This window comes from Globicephala melas, chromosome 2 (assembly GCF_963455315.2).
Source record: "Globicephala melas chromosome 2, mGloMel1.2, whole genome shotgun sequence".
NCBI classification, from domain to species: Eukaryota; Metazoa; Chordata; class Mammalia; order Artiodactyla; family Delphinidae; genus Globicephala; species Globicephala melas.
Genome location: NC_083315.2, coordinates 99,201,398 through 99,223,805, shown reverse-complemented (window position 1 = coordinate 99,223,805; position 22,408 = coordinate 99,201,398). Strand labels below are relative to the sequence as shown.

Sequence of the window (22,408 nt, the reverse complement as noted above, 5' to 3'; positions counted from 1 at the left end):
TTTATTACGTTCTTCTGTCCCCTGTGGTTCCTGCAAACTGTTAGTTTGATCTAGAGAGTTAATCTGAGTGAGGGAAGAGTACTTCACAGATGCTATTGTGTACTCTATCAAGAGGTACATAATATCTGGTGTGTCTCTATGATGTTGGTGGGCACTAATGATCTTTGCCTAGATTCATTATTTCATTAGAAGTTTGCCGAATAATGATCTCCTAATTCCCTCATTTCTTCTTCATTAGCAGGAATGCTTCTATGGAGAAATACTCTCCTTCTTAACTCAGTAATGTCACTGTTCCTTAATCCTCTATTCTTTTTCAAATGACGCGATTTCAACTTGGTTTCCTTTGGCTCAGTTTGAAATAAGACATTTAGAGAGGGAATTTTACTTGTATATATTTTTCTTAGGCCCTAGAAAAGTAAACTCAAAAATCTGATGTTTTTGCAATCCGCGTCTTGCATGAAGACGACGCTCCCCCTTTCTCGGTCATCAGTTAAATGTAAATCTTCATTTTGACATGTCACTGATAATATTTTCTGAGTGGTAATACAATCTCTCGTAGATGGTTTCAGTAGAATTTAGCTTGGGTATAACAGGAGACACTCTGAAACCACACTTCCTTTCAGGTCTTAGTTGGTGTTGCCTCAAAGTTATTTTATTCTGAGACACAGCAGAAGACCCGTAGGTCCCTAACTGAAAGGCACTTAAGAAACTTTCATACATTATTTTTCCTCTGAAAAAAGCTTTGTTAAGGGCTTAAAATTTTTGCTTTATTACAAACATTTAAAATTCCACATAAAACTAAACATATCCTGAGTCAGATGACAGTCACGGAGTATTCAAAGAAGCTTGTCTGTTTTTAATATTTAAGCTTGACAGTAGAACTGAATACCTGAGTGTGAATATTAAACCTCAGACAGTGTTGCACTAGTTGATTTGAGTTTGGGGCAGAGGGTGGCTGGCAAGGTCTACCATCCAAATTAGAAAAGGATTCTTCAGTGGCTTTAGGTATTAGATCTTCTAGAATGGAATTTCTGAAATTCACATAGAAAACTGTGATGCTGACGCAAATGAAAAATGAAAATATAAAACCAAAAAAATAACGGCAGGGAAGTTTGTAATCTTTTGTCAAGGAGAGTCGCTTTTTTGATGCAATCATTGAAATAGAAAGGAATTTTTCAGGTATAGTGGCAGAGTCTTGTCCTAAACCACGGTACTGTTTATAAGCCTGGTAAAAATCAAGTATGCTTGGTTTCGTCACCATGACAGGTAGCACTGTGGATATGAGCTTTTACGATGTCAACAGCACCTTGGACTTTATTCATTTCTTTTTAGTCACGTCCTGTTGTAGTACGCATCAGATTGCCATACGGATCAGACTCATTCCGGCCATGTGCTATTCCAGTTAGCATCTCAGGACTGTAAACCTTCTTCCCACGGCACTCCAACCTTGTTGGGTTGAATGTTCATGGTGACTTGAATAAGAGATTGGTTCACCGAGACCTTTTCCGATATTCTCCTCTGGACAAGAACATGTTTATATGAAGTAGACGTGACCTTACATTTTTAGCACTGGAAATGTTGATTGTAGCATCACAGACTTCTAGGACTCACGGACACCATTTTCATTCTTTCTCTTGCTTCAGGGCATCTCTGTTATCCACCACAGAGTTGGCTCCTAAGTTAAAAAAAATTATCTCCATTTCATGTCTTCATTTAGTAATGCATTCCAGGTGAATATAGCAATATAACTCGAGCTTAATTTCTCTTTAGAATCATTTGACTGACACTGGCATCTGAAGGTCACTTAGGAGCCCGGGCTGTGTCAGGTACATTTCATTCTGAATCCATGTCTGGTCGTGAATGGAATGCACTTGGCCTTGTGTTGTCATCCTGATGAAAGGACTCCCTGTGCTGACCTTGACCTAAACGTTTGTTTTAACGTAAGAGGGGTAGCTGTCGTGAGATCTGACTGGGGCAGGCCAGCTGGCGGCCAGTTAAGGTCATACAGCATGTCACCCATGGTGAGGTGACCACGGTTGGGAGACGGTTCTTCAGCCTTCTGGTCATACATTCATCTTTGTCAGTGTGCAGAGGTAACTTGCACTTTAGTGCAAACTTACACGGAGCTGATGTATAAACCGGAAAGCTAGTATATTCACTCAGAGAAGATCGGAGAATTTTCCATTGTCATGACAAAAATGTTTATCGTATCTGTTCATTGTTATGTCCATGTCACTTGTCTCTACTTGGCGTTAGATATTTGTTTATGCCCTTTTCCCTTTTGCTGGTCGCCTTGAAAATAGTTTTGGGTGTTTCAGCCCACAGTTACCTCCCACAGATGGATAATCCAGTTTTTACTTGTTCAGCTCTTAAAAAGCAACCTTATTTTCTTCATTTGTAAGATGGGCACTTCTCTGTTGTCCATTAGACACTGCATATAATGTATATTCAAAGTGGAATTTGGGGGCTCAGTACCTCAAGGTCTTAACTGATAGCAAATAATAGAGCCAGTGCTTGTTCCTTTATGACATGTAGCATTTCTTTGCTCAGAATTTCTCTGATAATTAAGCATCATTTACCAATAACTGGGCTAATGTATCATGTGTAAATGTCATTCAGTAAGTGATTTTTGATTTTAATTTGATTTTAAAGAATAGACTAAACCTTAGACTAGATGAAATCAGAATGTCATGAATTCCATTCCAGTGCATTTGGCCAAAACGTCTTCATCCTTCTTTCCCTCCCTCCCTCCCTATTCCTTCCTTCCCACCCGCCCTCAGTAAACATGTACTGAATGCCAGTTCTGTTTCAGACACTATGACTGCCACAACACGTAAGATCCAGACTCTCACATTCTCAAGAGTTCACAGGATGGTGGGAGAGATGTACAAAGGATCACAAGATCACAGTATAGAGTTTCCTGTGAAATCACAGAGAGCAACATATTGGCTCCTCCTGTCAAACTTAAGATGAGTCTTAGAGGATGAAATGGCGGTCGTCACATAGAGAAGGAGCTTTTCCAGCTGAGGAAAGAAGCCATGTGGAAAGAGGCACACCTAGAGTGTATACATTACATGTGAATGTGGCTCGTTTCAGGGCAAAGTGCTGGAAAGGCAAGTAACATCCAGACCAGGAAGGGCCCTGAGTATCATCAGACGAAACTTGAACATTATCCCATCAGTAACAGGGAGACAGAATCTCACATTTAAAAGGGGCAGTGCTGTGATCTGATTTTGAGTGCAGAGATATCTCTGAGGCCGTTGGAGACTGGCCCCCAAGCCCTTTCATGCTCTGGCCACAGCCATACCTCCTCCTTCACTGGGCTGTGTTCCCTTCCTCTCTCCCTGCACTGTAGCCACAGTGGTCCTCTGGTTCCTTAAACAGGCCAAGTGCTTTCCTTCCTCTGTGTCTTTGAAGGTACAGCATGCTTTTCCACCCCGCTCTTTACAGCTTCTTTTCTTTGCTGGGGTTAAGCCACGCACCTCAAAGAGGCCCTCCCAGATCCTCTTCCCTAAGTTAAGTCACCCTAAGTTAATTCTCTTATATTCTGCACAGCAGCTAATATTTTATTTGTTCCCCTACTTCTCACTTACATCCACCACCAGAATATAAGCTCCAAGATGGGAGACTGCTCACTGATGTGTCCCTAGCACCTTGTTGTGCCGGGCACCTAGGTGACGATTGTCCAGGGTCTCTTGAATGAATAAACAGAAATAGTCCTGAAGGTGGCTAGATCTGTTAGAAAGGGGCGGTGATTGTTGACATAATAAATGACGAAGGCCAGAACTAAGCTTATGTCTGTGAAAGCGTAGAGGAGACCGTATACCAGGGATATTTGGAGAGAGGATTGCTACGGTTAGTCCCCTGAGATTCACACAGTGATGGAGAAGTCTTACATGTACCTTGGATTGCTGGTTTCAACAAGAATGTGAATAATGGTGCCAAAAACATAAAATGGAAATACAGGGGAGAAAGCAAAAAGGGTAGAAGCAAAAAGGTCAATTCTGTTTTGGCTGATTGAGTCTGAGATGACTGGCGACATTTCAGCAAAAGTTTTCAATGAGCATCTGAAAATTCTAGCCTGACGCTAAGTAGATAGGGCTGAGTTAGAGACAGAACATCCCCCCCAAAGGTAGCCACCCTCATCTGTTTCTCTCTACCCAGATGTTGTGGAACATCTTGTGGGAGAAAGCCAAATCCCTGTACTGACTGAAGTTGAAAAGCACTGCGTGACTAAAGGCAAGACCTTTGTTGTGGAGGAAGAATAGTTTCAGGACACTGGTCATAATACCACTGCACTTGTATTTGGTGCAGGAGAGATTCCAAATAAGTGATTTACTTCTTGCTGGTTTTCCATCTGCTAAACTGGATGACTTATATTTAAAAGCATTTGGCATCCTTGGACACAGTGACTGCCTACATGATCGCAAATTAGTGTTTTCATTCCACGTTAGTGATTTCCTCTTATTCTTTTCCCGGGGAGATGGAAAATTGCTGTTGACTATTCTTGATATAAACCTCCGTATGCACTGCAACAGACTAAGTGCCAGAAACCTCCTGGCATCTATTTGGAATTTCCCGTACACTCAGAATTCATATTTATAATATTTAATCTAACATGAAAATAAAACATTTTTCACTTTATTTCCTACTAGTCCAGAATCTCAGTTTGGGGGTTCAGCTGCATCAAAGACTATCTTTCTGTTTAGAAATCTCAAATCAAAATGCAAGAGGATTTCAGCTAGTTGTATGCCCAGAGTCTAAAACCCAGATCTGAGAATGCCCACCGGACTTTGCTCCCTTTTGCTAATAATTTCTGGAAATCTCTGTCAAGGTTTATGCCAATTGTCTAACACATAATGAATTTCACCAGGCATCTGAAGTTCACCATGAATTGTCTAGGACTTTCCTGAGGAATATTCTAATTCTAGCCTGGAAGACCTATACTCAAAGGCCAAAATTTTTATCGTGCACCCCTGCCAGTAAAAAGTTTTAGAGCATGCTTCTCAAGATATGTTTTTAAGAAATTGTACATCATGTCAATGTGTGACAGAACTAATATTCACATTATAAAATGTATGCAAAGGTATAAATTAAAATGAGATTAATCTTTCTAGATATCTTACTGATTTTGATGGCTTTAAGCTCTCAACAGCTAATATCTCAAGGCTCAGTATATAAACAGGGTGAGGCTTATTATTAAAAATTATGGACTTAAACCCACATTTCAAACAGTCTGTGGATAAATTCTATTATAATTTATGGAGGTCAACATCTTGGCAAATCCGATTCAACTGTCCTTGCTTCTAATTCATTCCACCACTGATGAAGAACTCGTACTAGCAATCAGAGCCTCTGCTCTGCCATTTTTCTTACCGTTGTTGGATTATCTTCAGTCCGGGGTTTCTCCGTAGGAATCTTTTGAAGCCAACTTGTTTATTTTGTCAAGTGTAGTTAAAGCCAGATTTTAGAATCAGAAAACGTTATTTAATTGCTCTCTCACCATCGCCACCAAATGCCAGTACGTTGAAAGTAAGAGAACAAGTTGAGGAGGGCATGTGTGAAGGAGTTTACCCACCAAGGGTGACAGGTGGTCACGACCTACTGTCATACCAAAGGAAGGCGCCAGGGTGAAGCAACTTATTAAGCCCTGGCGGTATAAACAGTAGTTCTAACGCTACTGTATTTCCTTTCCCAGCTTTCTCTTTCTCCCACCAAGTCTAAAACACCTGAGCAGCAGGGTTCCCACCCACCTCTCTCTGAACCCCTGTGCATTCCTTCACTCTCAGAGCCGAATCCAGAAAGCAGAGGGTGGCATTTCTTTGTACTTTACCTTGAGGCAACTGGCTGAGACCATCCAATCTGCCTGGAATGTAATTTTGGCTTAAAAGAACCAGAACTAATGGAAGAACAGAAGCAGCTTAACCCAAACTGTTTCTCATTCCACTGCCCTACAGAGAATAGAGGGGACGAAGGAGGGGAAGTTCTGTGAATTCTTCGCCTGTGCCCTTCTTTGAGGTTTGAACCATGGACAATTTTAATTGCACCTATAAAATGGCACCTTGCGGCAGAGTACATGCCTGGACTTAGGCAAGAATTGGGATTTTTGCTTCATAAGATTGAGTGATTTGGAGCTTTGGGAACAGATTAGATGTGTCCCTTTTGGGATTGTCATTTCTTTCACCTGCCAGCCAGCTCCTGTTTACTGCCTCCTGTTTCCATCAAAGCTCGAGTAAAGGTCTGTACCAACTAACACGACACGCTAGCAAGCATTTGGCAATGTAGATAAGATCGTAAAATATATTCCCTCTCTAGTTGCTATTCTTTATGTGTCTGGAGGCAACTTTTGTTTGTGTTTCTTCATTCTCTGTGCCTTTGCTTCCCTTTTTAGTTGGTTCTGCCATGCAGTATAAAATTGCAATTATTAATATCTTTTCAAGAAAATTGGACTTTATATTACTGTAGATTTTCTTCTAAGATGATGCCTTTTCAAGTTCCGGGTTCCTTTTTCCTTTTTTTAGAAATTCTTTTTTTTGCCATGGGAACCACAGTATTGATTATTGTCAATAACTGTGAATAGTTAACAAAGATTGAAGTATATATTAAGATAGCGTACTAGAATCGAATTAAGTGTTAGCAATAATTAAATAATGGTGAGGTTATGGATTGTACAATACACAGACGACATTTCCGTGGCATGGGCTGTCTGTGGTTCCCGCTGGGAGACTGCTGATTGATGTAAAAAGCGTGTGACACCATTCAGAGGCAAAGGTTTCCGTATGGACTGTTGTGGGTAGTTGGTTCACTGATTTTTTTTTTTTTAAGGTGGTGAGAATTTTAGGTGGAGTGAGTATTTCTAGTCTAACACTTCTAAAGGCTAAAAGAAGTACAGTCATAGTTGCGTCATTGGTTATGGAACTGAGCTTGGGAAATCATGCTTTGTAACTTCCTGCCTTAGTTTCATTACCTATAAAACTTGGGACAGCAGTAGCAGCCACCTCATATGATTAAATGTAGAACACTTAGAGCAATGGCTGGCTCACAGGAAGCTCCCGATAAAGGCTAGCTACTGAGTGATTAAGTATTCATCTCCAGCACGGGCTGCCTACTTTCCCACCCTCTGGTGGAGCGCACAGAAGATGCCTTTAAGCTGCTTGATAATTGCTGCCCTCAGCATTTCATCTGGATACGTGCATGGAATGAGGCTTGGCCCATACCTGTGTCTGCACAGGTGTGCCTGGTGCGAATCGGAGGAGGAACATGGTGGTCAGTAGGGAAAGAGTGAGGTGTATTGAGGAAGGGCTATAGGAGAGCTATGACCATCGTGAAGAGACTTGGGTACAGAGCATTCGGGAGGGCAGGTTCTGTGCAGCTCTTGTCCTGGCCTCTGTGGGGTTCTTCCACCCTCCACGCTCCTCTCAGCCCAGCCCCCTTCTTTTCACCTCTTGCCCAGTTTCATCACAAGCTTGGTCTTCATTCTCAGTGATGACCTCGTTGTTGGGAGGTGAGGCTGTGGGGAGATATTCCTGCTCTGCCTTCCCGCAGCTTTCAGATTGTACCACAGCCTCCTTCCTTCCATGACCCCACATCCTTGCCTTTCTCTTGAGAGAGGTCAGAGGAGTTGGTTTGTGGCAGGTTTGAGGGGTAGATTACCTGAGAGTTCAAAAACCCCAAGGCCTGGGACTTCCATAGTGGTCCAGTGGTTAAGACTCCGTGCTCCCAATACAGGGGGCACGGGTTGATCCTATCCCTGGTCGGGGAACTAAGATCCTGCATGCCGCATGGTGCGGCCAAAAAAAAAAAAGAAATAAAATAAAAAACCCAAGGTCTTCCATATTACTTTCCCCATTCCATTCTCTTTTCCTTACAAATTATTTATCAAGCCCTAAAAATATCAGTCATTTGGTCAAAACAGGTGAGTTTTATGTTGGCTACTCGGGAGCTAGCAAAATAATTTCTTTTTTTTTTTATAAACTTATTTATTTTATGTATTTATTTTTGGCTGCATTGGGTCCTCGTTGTTGCGTGTGGGCTTTCTCTGGTTGCGGTGAGTGGGGGCTACTCTTCGTTGCGGTGCGCGGGCTTCTCATTGCGGTGGCTTCTTTTGTTGCAGAGCACGAGCTGTGTAGGCACGCGGGCTTCAGCAGTTGTGGCTCATGGGCTGTAGAGCACAGGCTCAGTAGTTGTGGCGCACGGGCTTAGTTGCTCCTCGGCATGTGGGATCTTCCCGGACCAGAGCTCGAACCCATGTCTCCTGCATTGGCAGGTGGATTCTTAACCACTGCACCACCAGGGAAGCCCTAACAAAATAATTTCTATTGATAATCCAATAATCATCTTTGCTTTCTTGGGCTGAGAATAAATCTAGTCCATTTGCAAAGGATTTTTATACACCCACTTGTGAAGAGGTGTCATGTCAACTACTGAAGGACACAGAAAGAAGCAAACAATGGGCTAATAGAGGCTATTTTTAAAACCAACATCAGCCAAAGCCTGGTAAAGCAGCCATCTTTCGGTGACATCTTCCACACCTTGGATGACCAGGTTTACTTTGGCTAATCTAAAAGACTAAGGAGTGTGCCCTTCCTACTTCAGTCTGCCATGGGTTTCTTGCCCAGAGATGCTCCTCTGTCAACAAGAACAGCGCCCTTAAGTAAGTACTTGTTTTGTGCTAATTAGAAGTCCTTCAAAACAGCGAACGCCGTCCTGTGTTTATTTGGACGAGGTGCACTTGGGGATAGAAAAGCGTTCAGGGTTAAACATGGCTGGAGGGCAGCAAGAATTCTTGCCAGTTCCCTCTCCTTACCCTGGTCTTGTGAAAAGCTGTCTCCAAACCAGAGAGGGAATTTACCTATTGTGTAAGACCCTGACCCCGTGCCTGTGCCTTAAGCAGGCACACAGTTTTTATGTGCGCCTGTTAGTTTGAATTTGTGATACTGATCTGCTTTTTGTCCCTGCTGACGGTTATTATATCTTAATGGGCGAAACCCTACTCTAATGATCCTTGTGTATATAATTCTCGGAGTACAGAGCAGGCACCAGAGGACCACATAAAAACGTTTGCCTCAATTTCCCTGCAAAAAAGGAGCCCAGAAACCAGACTTGACCAAGTAACAGATTTTTAAAGGTAAAGGAACCCAATAAAATTACCAGCTTTTCACAGCGTGTGTCTACTTCCTTTCGACATATTGTGAAGTGTAGGTGAAATATTCTAACTGAACTGACAGTGGGAGTGGGGATAACTAAGGGGAGAGGGAGATAAAAGTAAAAACCACCAGCCATGATTGATACCGCAGAAGCAATGAATCGTTGGGGGTCTCCCCTTTGTGGATTTGGCCCTCCACCTTTCTGACACCACCTGCAGGAGTGTCAGTGTAATGAGCCCCATAGAGATGGAAGCAACAGCTAGAAGTACTTGGAGTTACTGTATCAGGGCTTTGAGGGGCACTGGAGAATTGTGTAGGCTGGTATTTGCTTATTCAACTTTTACAGTAAAGATGGTGTTTGTCTGTGAGTGTGTGTGAGAGAAAGAGAAACAGAGAGAGTGTGTGTTTACAAGTACAAAGTGGAGGGGGCTACCTGATCCTAGGTAACTCCAAAAATATTTTAATGAAGGACTGATTTCTTTCTACAATGTGATCTTCAATGAACTAAATGGGTTCATGGGATGCTTCTAAGTTTGATGGTGAGCGCCTTCAAGAATCAATTCTCTAGGGACTTCCCTGGTGGTGCAGTGGTTAAGAATCCGCCTGCCAATGCAGGGGACACGGGTTCGATCCCTGGTCCGAGAAGATCCCACGTGCTGCAGAGCAACTAAGCCCATGCACCGCAACTACTGAAGCCTAGAGCCCGTGCTCTGCAACAAGAGAAGCCACCGCAATGAAGAGTAGCCCCCACTCGCCACAACTAGAGAAAGCCCGCGCACAGCAATGAAGACCCAATGCAGCCAAAAATAAATAAATAAATAAATTAAAAAAAAAAAAAGAATCAATTCTCTAATACACTGTCCCATATTTGGGGAATAGCATGCTCAGGTATGGATTCTGGCCCTATGTACGAACTTAAACTATTCATGGTGAATAGGAAGCAGGATTATGTACATGCAACACAGCTCTCCTGTGAGTCACAGGGCTTAGGCTCTTTTTACGTTTCAACCCTTTGGCCAATAACCTAACCTTCCCTGGCCACCCTATAAGATAGAAGTAATAGAAATCATTTAATTTCCTTAAGCTCTTGGGCTCAACCAGATAATCTTTTCATAGTGCTGCTTCCACCACTGAGTTTTATTTTACTTTTAAGAGCCTCGTGGAAGAGGAGAAATCTCAGTGGAATACTTGGCGTTGGCCCTAAATTAATCTCTCAATCTACTTCTTCCTCTCCCCCATTCCTCCCCCAAAGATGAGATTGGAAGTGTAGCTTGGGGCTAGGAAAGGAATGGGCTTAAAAATCAGGCCAAGGCCTTAGGACTTCGCCCAATATTTAAAGGAAAGACATCTGAGGTATTTTAAACATCAAGTAAAATTTTGAGACCTGTGTTTAAAACAAAAAATAACTTGGGTGGTACGATGAAGCGTGGATTGGTGGGAAAGATGGAAATGAGAGGTAAAAATAGGTTAGCTTTCTAAATGGACCCGAAAGGTTAGCTTTTTATATTTCCCTTAAGACATTCGATACATTATTTTTTGTAATTAGAGTTTTTGTGCATGTAAGTTTTCTATTAATGCTTCCTGAAGTTGGGTGTTGAGCAGGGTTTTGAAGGACCAAAAGGGTTTAAATTGCAACTGCTCCTATCTGAAACACTCCAGAATTCTAGAAAGTTTCATTTATAACACAAACTACTCAGTAATGGCAGTCTTCTTTCTCTGATGCTTTCCAGATGTTAAAGGAGATAAGGCATTAACAAGCATTAAAACACATCCACAGTGTGTATATTTAACATCACAATAGTCAGTTTGTAAGTACCATTCTGATTTCACACCATGCTTTATATGCTGGGCCAAGCATACATCTTAACCTCATTTAATGTTTTCAGTAAGTGAAATTAGACCCATTCTATGGATATGCCGAGGTTCATAGAGCTGAACCTGCCAAGATCACGTAGTAAGTTTTGCTCCCTCCGCAGCTGTCATCTTGGTCTTTTTCTGAACCTTGAGCTTGTTCCTTCATCTGGATTAGAAATATTCTTCTGCAGTTCCCTCTCCCTGGAAGGCTTTTCTCCCAGACACTCACAGAACTGACCTGCTCAGCTCTTAGCTTAAATGTCACCTCTTCAAAGAAGCCTTCATCCATTAACCTCTGTCATGTTGCTCATTTCTCTGCTTTCTTCATATCATTATCTGTAACTGTTTATTTGTTTATTTTCTGTCCCCTAAGGCGGAGTGTAAATCTCGTGAGATCAAGTGCTTTGAACATCTCAGACACACATTTGATTTGTGTAATCACAGCATTTTAGAACCGTGTCTAGAACTTGGTGCACGTTCAACAAGCATTTATTCAAGGGATGGGTGAATGAACGAATGAGTGTCGCCAGAGCCCATGCTTGTTCTCCAGTCCCATCCTCCCTACATGTTTTCCTCTGCTTCCGGGCATACTGCAGGGGAATTGGCTGAGGGTATAACCCATCAAACTGTGTATCTGGGACCCAGACTGATTAACTTCTGAAACTCAAATATTTACTCACTAGGAAAGGAAGCCAACAGATCATTCTCTTTCCCATTAGGTAAGATGACTTGATTATATGTACGCTTGTAGTTCATGTGCAGTACCTTGTTTAGGAGTGAACGTTTCTGATAAATTATTTTTAGAATTTTACCTTTTCTTATCGTATTCCCGTTGGCTGATTTTTATAGGAGACTATTAGAATTTACATAGACTAGACATTGTTCCTGGCCATTTTTTTGTTTTTTTAAAGCATCAGACATTGAAAAATGCCTGGTCCATTGAAAAAGGCCTGGTTTCAGATTGGACTTTTCAGAAGGGTAATTTTCCTTTGTCTTGGTGGAATCTGAGACGACTGACTTTGTCACTAGCATATTAACCTCCTCTTTTCTTACTACCCCACGTAGCTGCGGAATAGCTTGATGATTAATTCCTCTAAGTTAGAGAAGGTGGCCTATGAAGGAATTTTAAGTACATTTCTCGGTGTTCTGTGAAGTTACATGGTCTTAGCTCCGTTAATTAAGTTTATTAAAATTGTATAAAGGCGTTCATGTGATTCTAAACCACAGAAGAGGCAAAACAATTTGAAAGCAACCTGCCCTTTACCTTGATCCCTACCTTCTCCAAAAAGTGTGGTGTAGTGCCAACGAACAGAACAGTGGTTGACGAGCAGAATTTTAAGGCATTCTAAATATTACTCGTTGGTTTAATAAAATTAATTAGCCTGCCACGGAGAAAATTTACTAGCGTGCTGGTTAATTTCACAATGTAAAGTCAGAGAAAGGAGGTGGGGTTGAGGGAACAAACCTTATTAGTTTTGAATAATTATTTAAAGATGTGGAGCTGCCTATTTCGAGCACTTTGATTGCCAAATCCATTAAGGCTTTAAAATCTCAATGTTTGTATGCTGGTATATATGGGAAGGAATCTTTCTAGATGAAATCACAGGCATATTAGTTAACAGCTAACTAACTTATTTAACATACAGAACAACAAGTAGGATCCAAATAAAACCATGGGAATGAGAACTTGCCTTAAGACTGGCTCATGGGAGGTTTCCATAATCTTAATTTGCCATTGATGCAATTATTGCTTTTTCTTGTCTCTTTAATCCAAACAAGATGTTTGCAGCGGCCATGGAAAGGTGCCTGAAATCACATGCCTGAATTCGTTTAATTTGCCAACATCGTCTTTTTTTTCCTCTCTCTCTCTCTTCCTGGTAACGGGCAAGAGTCAGTTCTGGTGCATCAGGTACTAAATCTCTTCAATTACCAGCCGGGAAGAAAGATTTAACCTTGTGTTGCAAACCTACAAACTGATTTAGTTTTAAAGCACAAACACTTCTCCTGTGGAGCCTAAATTAAACTGCAGAAAGGATGCAGAGCTTGAGGAATTAAACCAGGCAGGGCCAAGGCTCAGGCCAGTGATCGGAACCATTTCGGTTTCTTTCACGGGGGGGGGCCCCTGGTGCAAAAGGAAAGGGAGCGGGAACGAGCCGAAAGGCAACCTGTGTGAGAGGGGGCAATGTTACATTGCTTGGAGGCTAGACGTGGAGTACATGTGAGTGCAGGGGCATCCAATCTAACCTCTTATCCTCTTTCTTTTTCTCTTTGGGGGCTCGGCAGCCATTTTTAACGTGGATGATTCCGTGGTTGATCTGGAAACCCTGGCGGCCTTATATGAAAACGTGAGTATCAAACACCTACGGAGCCAGAGTTTCCGGATTTTTGTATCTTAACTAACTTAAAAAAAAGGTAATGTCTAGAAAATGGTTATATGTGACTCCTTCCACCTGAAAAGTCACTGAGCCATTCATGTTTCTCAGCAGTGGGAATTGTGACATTGCGTGGAAGAGGTTAAGGCCCAGAAATGCAGGCTCAAATGAGACTGAGCATGAAGAAAGCGCTAGGTTCCTGACCGCCCACTGTGGTATCTGGGTTAGTAGATTGCTTTTGCGAGGGAAGGCAGCTCAACGTGGAGGCCACTCGTGTGCCGTGGAACCCAGCCCAGCCCTGTGGCTTGCAATCAGAGTGCATGAAGCTGAGTTACCAGCTTAACGCTGGTGTGCACCAGTGTCATCCTCTGAGGAATGGGGATGCTGTTACCAGCTTGGATGGTTACTTTTAGCCCAAGTGGACTGACGGCACTGATCGTGGGAAATAGTATAGGGTGATGGGTGTGCGTTTTGGATTTAGAGTGGGATACTCTCAGGTTTGAGGTCGAGCTCTACCATTTACTGCTGAGTGGCCTCAGACCAGTTAAATTCCTTAAACCTGTTTATCAGTACAATGGGGATTATAATGGGCTCGACATGATTTTTGTATTAAAAGAGAATTCAGTATATGCAGCCGTAGCCGTGTCTTTTGAAAATAAACAGCGCTGTACACATATATGGTCTTCATGTGTGGATTACATGTGGAGATAACGAGCATAATTGTCAGGCTTTCTTGAGAAGGTGACACAGGAGAGTCACAGTTCCCATAATTGTTAACTGTTCTGGTTAGGATTTGAAAACATAGACTGAAACAGATTCTTTTTACTGAAGTAACGCTGTTTCTCAGGAAGCTACCCGGAGCTCTATAGCATGCTATGATTACCGAGCTCAAAAAACGATTTCATTTCAATGCTTAGGTCCCCTGGGACCTTAAGCATCTCCGAGAAAATTTCCATAGTGTGATAATCCAGCCTAGCGGGATTGCCAGTTCCCTTCACCTTTCTACATCCTTTGTGCGTGTCAGGAACTGTTTGGTACGACTGGGTGGGAACTTCCCATGTTTCTCTCAGGAAGGCTTTCGTTCATAAAGAAGGTGCACACATCCTAGGCCGTCGGGAGCTAATGGCACATTTGTTGAATACCTGGGGGGCATCATGGTGTTGTGGAAGAAAGGTGTTCTAAGTCAGGCTCTTTGCCAGGTCCTTGGTGTAAGCCTCGGTGGAGTCAGCTTTAAAACAAGGATGCAATACTTGATGTCGGAGGACTTTGTAAAAGGCAGAGTGCCTTCTAGGATGCTTTTAGTTGTTACCTCGGGCTCAGGACTGTGCGCGTGATGGTACTTGTTAGCTTACAGTAGACATAAGCTACATACCACTGACACAGTTGCGCACATTGAGGACGTATGGGACTAAATGCCAAAATCAGTGGTGCAGACAACGAATGCTTAGAAAATTCAGAAAGAACCTGCGGACCAGAAATTTCAAAATCAGGCGCCTACATGAGTTAGGAGGGCTGTTTGGTTCTGAGGATGAAGAAAGCAAATGCTAAGGACAACTTGACCCTTACCCTATCTTACTGGGAAAGACACAGGGGATTCAAAGGTTAACAATCAAATGTCCTGGCTTCTGTATCCAGCTAAGGTCACTTGTTAGGACCATTTAGTTTAGCCAGTAATTCCCAAACATTAGCATGTCTCAGAAGCACCTGGAGGGCTTGCTGAGCCCTACCTCTGGAGTGTCTTATATCCGGGGCGGGGCCAACAATGGGCATTTCTAAGTAGCGACAGGTGGTGCTGATGCTGCCTGTCCAGAGACCACACTCTGAGACACACTGCTTTAGACAGGTTCTCATTGCTCACTTTGTGTGTGTGTTTTGTTTCTGTTTCAACACAGAGAGCCCAAGAGGATGAACTCGTTAAAATAAGAAAGTATTATGAGACATCCAAAGAGGAAGAATTGAAGCTACTGGATAAACCTGAGCAGTAAGGATGCTTAAACACTTTTCTGTTAACAAAAGAAGGGCCGTCCCTATCTTCCTGCCTCCCAGCTCCGAATAACCGGATCTCAACCGTGCCAAGCTAAGTCACAGCAGCGTCATTCCTGTGACCTATTGCACACAGCAGAGTGACCTGACTGCCGGGAAAGGCAGCCGGGAGATTTGTGCTGCTGGATATCATGTCTCAACCCCTCACCCCACCCCTCATGACTCCCCTTTTCTTGTCCTAGCAACTTGTTAATTCCTCCTAGACTAAACATTCTGGCCCAAAGGGTAACTGAGAAAGGGAGAGGTTACTGCTCTGTTTAAGGTTCTGCTGATGCAGTTAAAAGGGATGATGTCAGAGTCACAGAATTCAAATTGATTTTCCTAAATATTGTATCCAGTAAATGTAGGCTGAACGTGCCAGCTTTCTCCCCAAATTCTCTACCTGCTCTGCCCAATTTAGATGTGGCTTTTTCATCCTCCCTTTGCATGTGCCTGTGCTTCTCTCCAGCCACTATGTGGAGGTGTCTGCTCTCTAGTTTGGGGTGTTCCACACACTTTGAAAGCCCAGAACTCTAGTGCATAACTGAGTGACTCTCGTCCTTGGCTGGGCTCTTGGGGTCTACAAACCATGGATAACCTTCTGGGGCTCTGCAGCCCTAAGGACTCTGTGAGAATGTGGGATGGGTCCCGAGTGGACAGAGGGCTACTTAGCTCGTGGCTACCTTGAGTGCTTCCTGCCCAGTGCAGGCTGTGCTTCTCAGCCTGGAGATGAGGCAAGGAATAGGAAGCAAAGAGGAAATTGACTGGGTTTAGGGTAACAAGTCAGCCCCAGAGACATTCAGGGGTCAGTCGCTCATACTGAAACCGTCACACCTTGCCCTTGGTTCCTCTAAAATGCCCCACTCCCCTTGGAAGCCAGGGTATTCAGGTCCAGAAGAAACATCTTTCAGTGACTGGGTGAGGAATTTCTAGGTTTCCTCAGTTATTGACAAACCTTTATGATAATTTGGGGACCCTTAGATGACTGGCTGTCACATGGAGCGTATGTCAGGGTTCTCCCCCCACACACACCCAAAGTTAGTTCATGAAGCCTAAGAATATTGTGACTCAATGCAGATGGGCTTCCCTGCCCTTCTGTTCCATCGACTTGAGCCCCCCGTCCTTACCAACTCCCATCCCGACCCATCCTGTGGTCCACTCCCAAGTCTTGTTTCCTAATATAATAAATTCAGTCCCACTAAGGTGCTGACGGCGGAAAATGAAGTGACTAATAATGGGATATTTAGACACAAGGCCATGAGGAGTATTTGAGGACTGTCTTAGTCAGTTTGGGCTGCTATAACAAAGTATCCTAAACTGGGTGACTTATCAACGGCAGAATTTTATTCCTCACAGTTCCTGAGGCTGGAAGTCTGAGATCCAGGTGCCAGCATGGTTGGGTTCTGGTGAGCACCCTCTTCCAGGCTGCAGACTTCCCTTTGTATCTTCACGTGGCAGAGAGCAGAGAGGGGAAGTAAGCGCTTGTGTCTCTTCTCTGAAGGGCGCTAACCCCACTCATGAGGGCTCACCCCTCATGACCTAATTACTTCCTAAAGGCCCTACTTCTTATTACCATCACTTTGGTAATAAGATTACCAAAGGATTTCAACTTAGGGATTTTGGGGGGGATACAAACATTCAGTCCATAACACGGACAAGCGTTTGGGTAGTGCCAACTATGCCATGTTAAAGCAATGATACTCCAAGCCCAGAGTTGGTAAACGTTTCCTATGAAGGACCCGGTAGTAAGTACTTTAGGCTTTGTGAGCCATTACAATCTGCTGGAACTACTCAAGTCAACGGTGGTTGTGCAGAAGCGAGCACAGACAATACATAAACAAATGGGCGTGGCTGTGCGCCAAGAACAGTTCATTTATGGACGCTGAAATTTGAATTTCATATCATTGTACATGTCACAGAATATTATTCTGGTTAATATTTGATTAATATAAATGTTTAAATGCTTGATTTTGTTCAACCATTTAAAAATGTGAAAACCATTCTTAGCTGATGGGCCATACCAAAACAAAGAATTCGGCCTGGGGACTGTAATTCACCAACCCCTGCTCTAAACTGTGGAACGGCCCACTTGGTAAAATGAACCGTGGGTCCTTGCTCCGGAAGGGTTCCCCTTTTCCTTCCTGTGCTAATGCCTTTCTAGCATTATTTTTCGAGATTAATTGCCAGGACACAGAATAATGGCAGCAGGTAATTAACAGATGACTTATTAAAGTTCTCTTGCTTTCTCTCCTGATGATGTGGATGGAAGAGTGTTTTTAAAGTTTGCAAATGGTCCTTGTAAGGGCTTCCTGAACACACTAAGCTCTTAGTGGCAGCAAAGAAGATGGTCATGTTGTCCTGGTGATATGCTTGGGCTCAGCTGCTAGAGGGTGAGGCCCAGAGAGGTAGGGCCTCCAGGGCTGAGTGATTTTCACCTTTACTCCTGACCTCCTGCACAGTGTAGCATTCGTTTGATTCATGCCAGAGTCTGATTTTCTGGCAACTGATTTGCCATTAGTTCCAAGTGAGTTGACTATAAGCATGTTTTGCATACTGGAAAATATGAATCATTTATAGTTTCAGCATTGCAGTTTCCTAAGATTCCTGTGGTGCCCAGGCTTTAAATCAGAGCCTGGGGAGGCTGCCCTCCTCACTCACCTCATCAGCTTTCTTGCGCCGCAGGGCCAGATTTAGAAAGTCATTTCCCACAGAGGTGTCATCTGCTTGGGACCAGGCTGTCTGAGAACCGCTCCCTTCAGCAATGGTCCTCAACTCTGTTCACGCTCTCCTTGGGATGGTGGTGAGGCGAGGGGAGGCTCTACTGGGTCTGATTAGGCCTGATGTGTGCTTTTTGTGGCCTAAAGTGAGGATACCGTATACAGCCTATTGGGATGCTCCACTGAGGCCCACAGCTGCCTGGGGATCGCCCCAAAGAAGACATATTGACGTTGAAACAAGGCTCTGTTAGCGTCCTCCTCTATGGAGGAACGTAAGTTACAGCATTCAGGGCTTTGAGGAATGGTAAACCACATGTTAGTCCCTTGAAAACAGTGGGCCCATTGCATCGATCCACCTGACAGCCGAGTTGCTGTGGGTGTGTGACCCACGTACCGTGAGGTGCAGAATGTTTCTGCTGTGTACCGGCTTTACTTACAGTCCATCCTAGGAAGATCAGCCTGCCTTAAGGAAAGAAGAGGAAGGTCCCTGGCCTGCGGCTCTTTGCGGGTATTGAGTCCTTTCTATCTCTGGCCCTAGGGTGTAAAGTTAGACTAGTCCAAAAGGAAATCAGTCCCTAAATCTTCATAAGTACCATGGCCTAATAATGCCCAAGACCCTCTCCTTGGGGATGTGTAAAGGAGCGCTTACCCCTGCCCTTATGGGTGGAGTGTAAAACCCACATGTGGGAGATAAGATATTAGACACTTCATAGCCTTTGAGGTAACCTGTACTTCTGGTACTTTCTCAGATAAATGGGAAAGTCTGCTTTCCTCGAGACTTTGTTTTTCCCAAATTTGCCTCTCTAGTATTTTGTATCTTCACCTTCTACCAGGTGACCAGGCCCCAAAACCCACAAATCATCCTGGACTCTTCTCAGCGTCCCGTGGGATGGGTCAGCTCCATAGGGTCTGGCAGCCTCAGTCGCTTTCTCACCCTTCGCCCCTCAGCATCCACACCGCAGGCCCTCCCTCGTTCCCCCTTAGAATATTCCAGCTGCTCCCAGCCTCAGATCTGCTCTCACTTCCAATCCATCAGCCGAGCCATTGCAAGGGCGATTTTCTGAAACAAAAAGCGGAAAGTTTCACTCCTCTGTTTAAAACCCTTCCTTCATTCAGAAAAAAAGCTTGAACTCTTTATTTTAGAACACAAAGCCCCATTTTAGCTTTTTCTCACCTTTTCCCACGAATATCATTCAGCCTGTCCAGGCTCTCGCTGGCAGCCTCTTACACGTGTCCTGCACAAGGACCAGAGGGCTCCCGGAGACCTTGGCTGACACGGTCCCTCCAGGGCTCTGACTTTGATGCCCTGCGTATGGCTTCCATAGCTCCTATTTTAGGCCCCATCACCGAGAGCGCTCATCACACTCGTGGTAACTGTGGATTTATTTCACAGGTGATCAAGAAGGAATTGTGTTTAAGTTAAATTCAGGTCTCAGCATGGTGCCTGACGCACTGTAAGTGCTTCGTACACATCTAAAGACACTAAAATCCTTGGTGACTGATGCTCTGGTGTTTTTGGTGACACATTCCCTACAGTTCTATCCAAAAGTATTGTGAAATAGCTGAATTTCCCTCCCCCCTCCAACTCTGGATATGTGCTTCGGCCCCTTCTCCATACACAGAACACTGGGTCTTTAAGATTCTCTGAGAGCCTTCCTAGTGCGAGCCCTAGTTCCAGTAAAGCTTTGACCCCAGGGAACCTTGTAGTTCTATTTTACTCTTTTTTCCGGGTAACACCAATTGCTTGAGCCTGTGGGCTCGTCTCCTCATGTTGGTCCTAAACGTCCTTTTTGGAGACGAGTTATAAGCAATTGCTTATACAGCAGTTCCTTCTTCTCATCTAAGACCTTGCTGGTAAGCTGGGCTGTTGATAATGTATATTCTCTCCATCAATGCTTCACTCGCTGTGTTCATTGAAACGAGGAAGTGTACCCACTCAGGGATCTGGGTCCTACTTAGGGAATAGTGTTTCATGGCTGCATTTGGAAAGGGAGAAGCGCAGGGTGCTACACTTGAGGTTGCTCTCAGCAGCGTCTGAATAAGTAAAACTTCCCAAGACTCGCTACAGGACCAAATGCCTCCAGTCCCGCAAGCTTTTTACTGCTCATGTTTGTGAGAACTGGTGATACCCCTGATTTCAGTCATAAATGCATCAGTGGTTTAATACTAATTTTACAAAGAAACAATTCACACAGAGTGTCATTTTTTCATCTTGTCCTAATTCAGAATTCCTTTGGGTTTCCACTTTTATATCCCATCACATGGTTTTCATAATAATCAGAGTTACAGAACCTTAAAGCAAAGATATGTTTTCTCTTATGGACATTCTTTGCTTCCTCTCAGTGTTATTTAGAAAAAAAAAAAAGGATTATGACCTAGTTGTAGGATAAATAAGAAAAACAGCTGATTATTAGAATCTTATTAAAACCCAAGTGTCCCTAAAAGAGGCACAGAGTATTATTAGCTAAGGAAATTCCTTTGGTTCTGGAAAGAAGGGGGCTCCAGCTTTGCTCCTAGGTAAAAGCATCCTTGGTAAGAAGTTACGAAATGTCAAGGTAATGATGTTATGGTTTGACCAAGACTTTCAGAACTATCAGTTAATCATCATTTCAACCCCCAAATGGATTTAAAAGCTTTTAGTGGATTCTCTCCTTTTCTGAATTCATGTCCAACTCTTTCCATCCATTTTAGTGTATACCCCTACCTCGGGTGGTTGGCCTAGAGGATATGTAGCTCTTCCAACTTAATTTTGCAAAGGGCACCAGTGCCCAGCTGCTCAGACAGTGAACTTCTGTGCGTAGGTCAGTACTCAACTTTAGCTTTTAAGATCTGTCTTGCCATAGTTTTTAAGAAACTTTAGATCGTGCCCACTTAATGAGTGCCTCCTTTGTTCCAAGCATGGAGCTATGAAGTCCTGTCTGTGTAGGTAAGTTGTTGTGGAAAAGTAAACAGATACCTGCAGAATAGAATCATTATAGATTATTATAATTGTTTGAACAACAACAACAAAAAGTAGTAATCTAACTTCAGAAAGAGATTATTTTTTCACTTGTCTATAGACATTTGCCTCAAGTCTTCCCCTTACTTAGCCTGTGTTAATACACCATTAGAGAATGCTGCATTATAAAGGGAGTCTACTGTGTATTTTTTTTTTTCCCCAAACACTTAAGATTAGTGCTTTCCATTTCGGTTTAGTCTTACTGGGGTAGCAAGAGACAGATAGCTTCACATGGTTCAGTATACTTGCGTTAACTTTCTGTTCTTAATTTATACACCATATGTTTGCTCACCATTATAGAAACCCATTTTATTTTTTTTTATTTTAAAAAATTTTTATACAATTTTTAAAGGTTATTTTCCATTTATAGGTATTACAAAATGTTGGCTATATCCCCTGCATTGTAAAATATATCTTTGAGCCTATCTTATACCCAATAGTTTGTACCTTCCACTCCCCTACCCTTATATGGCCCCTCCTGCCACGACTGGTAACCACTAATTCTCTGTATCTGTGAGTCTGCTTCTTTTTTGTTATATTCACTATTTTGGTGTGTTTTTTAGATTCCACATATAAGTGGTATCATACAGTATTTGTCTTTGTCTGACTTATTTCACTTAGCCTAATGCCCTCCAAGTCCATCCGTGTTGCTGCAAATAGCAAAATTTCATTCTTTTTTATGGCTGAGTAGTATTCCATTGTGTGTGTATATGTATGTGTGTGTATGTATATACACATATACCACATCTTCTTTATCCACTCATCTGTCAGTGGTTGCTTAGGTTGCTTCCATATCTTGGCAGTTGTAAATAATGCTGCTGTGACTGTTGGGGTGCATGTATCTTTCCAAATTAGTGTTTTTGGTTTTTTTGGATTTTGTTTTGGTTTTTTTTTTTTGGAGTGGAGTTGCTGGGTCATATAGTAGCTCTATATTTAGTTTTTTTTTTTGAGAAACCTCCGTACTGTTTTCCACAGTGGCTGCACCCATTTACATTCCCACCAACAGTGTACGAGGGTTCCCTTTTCTCCACATCCTCTCCAGCATTTGTTATTTGTGTTCTTTTTAATGACAGCCATTCTGACAGGTGTGAGGTGATATATGGAAACCCATTTTTAAAAGCGTCTCTGTTGTTAACAGTAGAGCACAAACCCTTGGAGTCCCCTGAGTTTGCCTGTTTGATGCCTTTTATAATTGTTCAATTAACGTTGTCAAACAAGGAATGCTCTCATGACGAATCTCTTTCTGCTGTCTTTTTATTTTCCTTGCGATTATATGTGAAGTCAGATGATTCATTCTTA

General features: G+C 43.0%; 1 protein-coding gene across 1 annotated transcript in view; it reads left to right on the top strand.

Annotated features, from left to right (window-relative positions):
- The window catches only part of FMN1 (formin 1), a 405,529-nt gene that overhangs the window by 225,443 nt on the left and 157,678 nt on the right, over positions 1-22,408 (top strand). The window contains exons 8-9 of the mRNA XM_060294520.1: positions 13,284-13,345; positions 15,265-15,353. Of these exons, the coding sequence (XP_060150503.1) occupies positions 13,284-13,345; positions 15,265-15,353 (151 nt within the window). The remainder of the gene's footprint in view (positions 1-13,283; positions 13,346-15,264; positions 15,354-22,408) is intronic.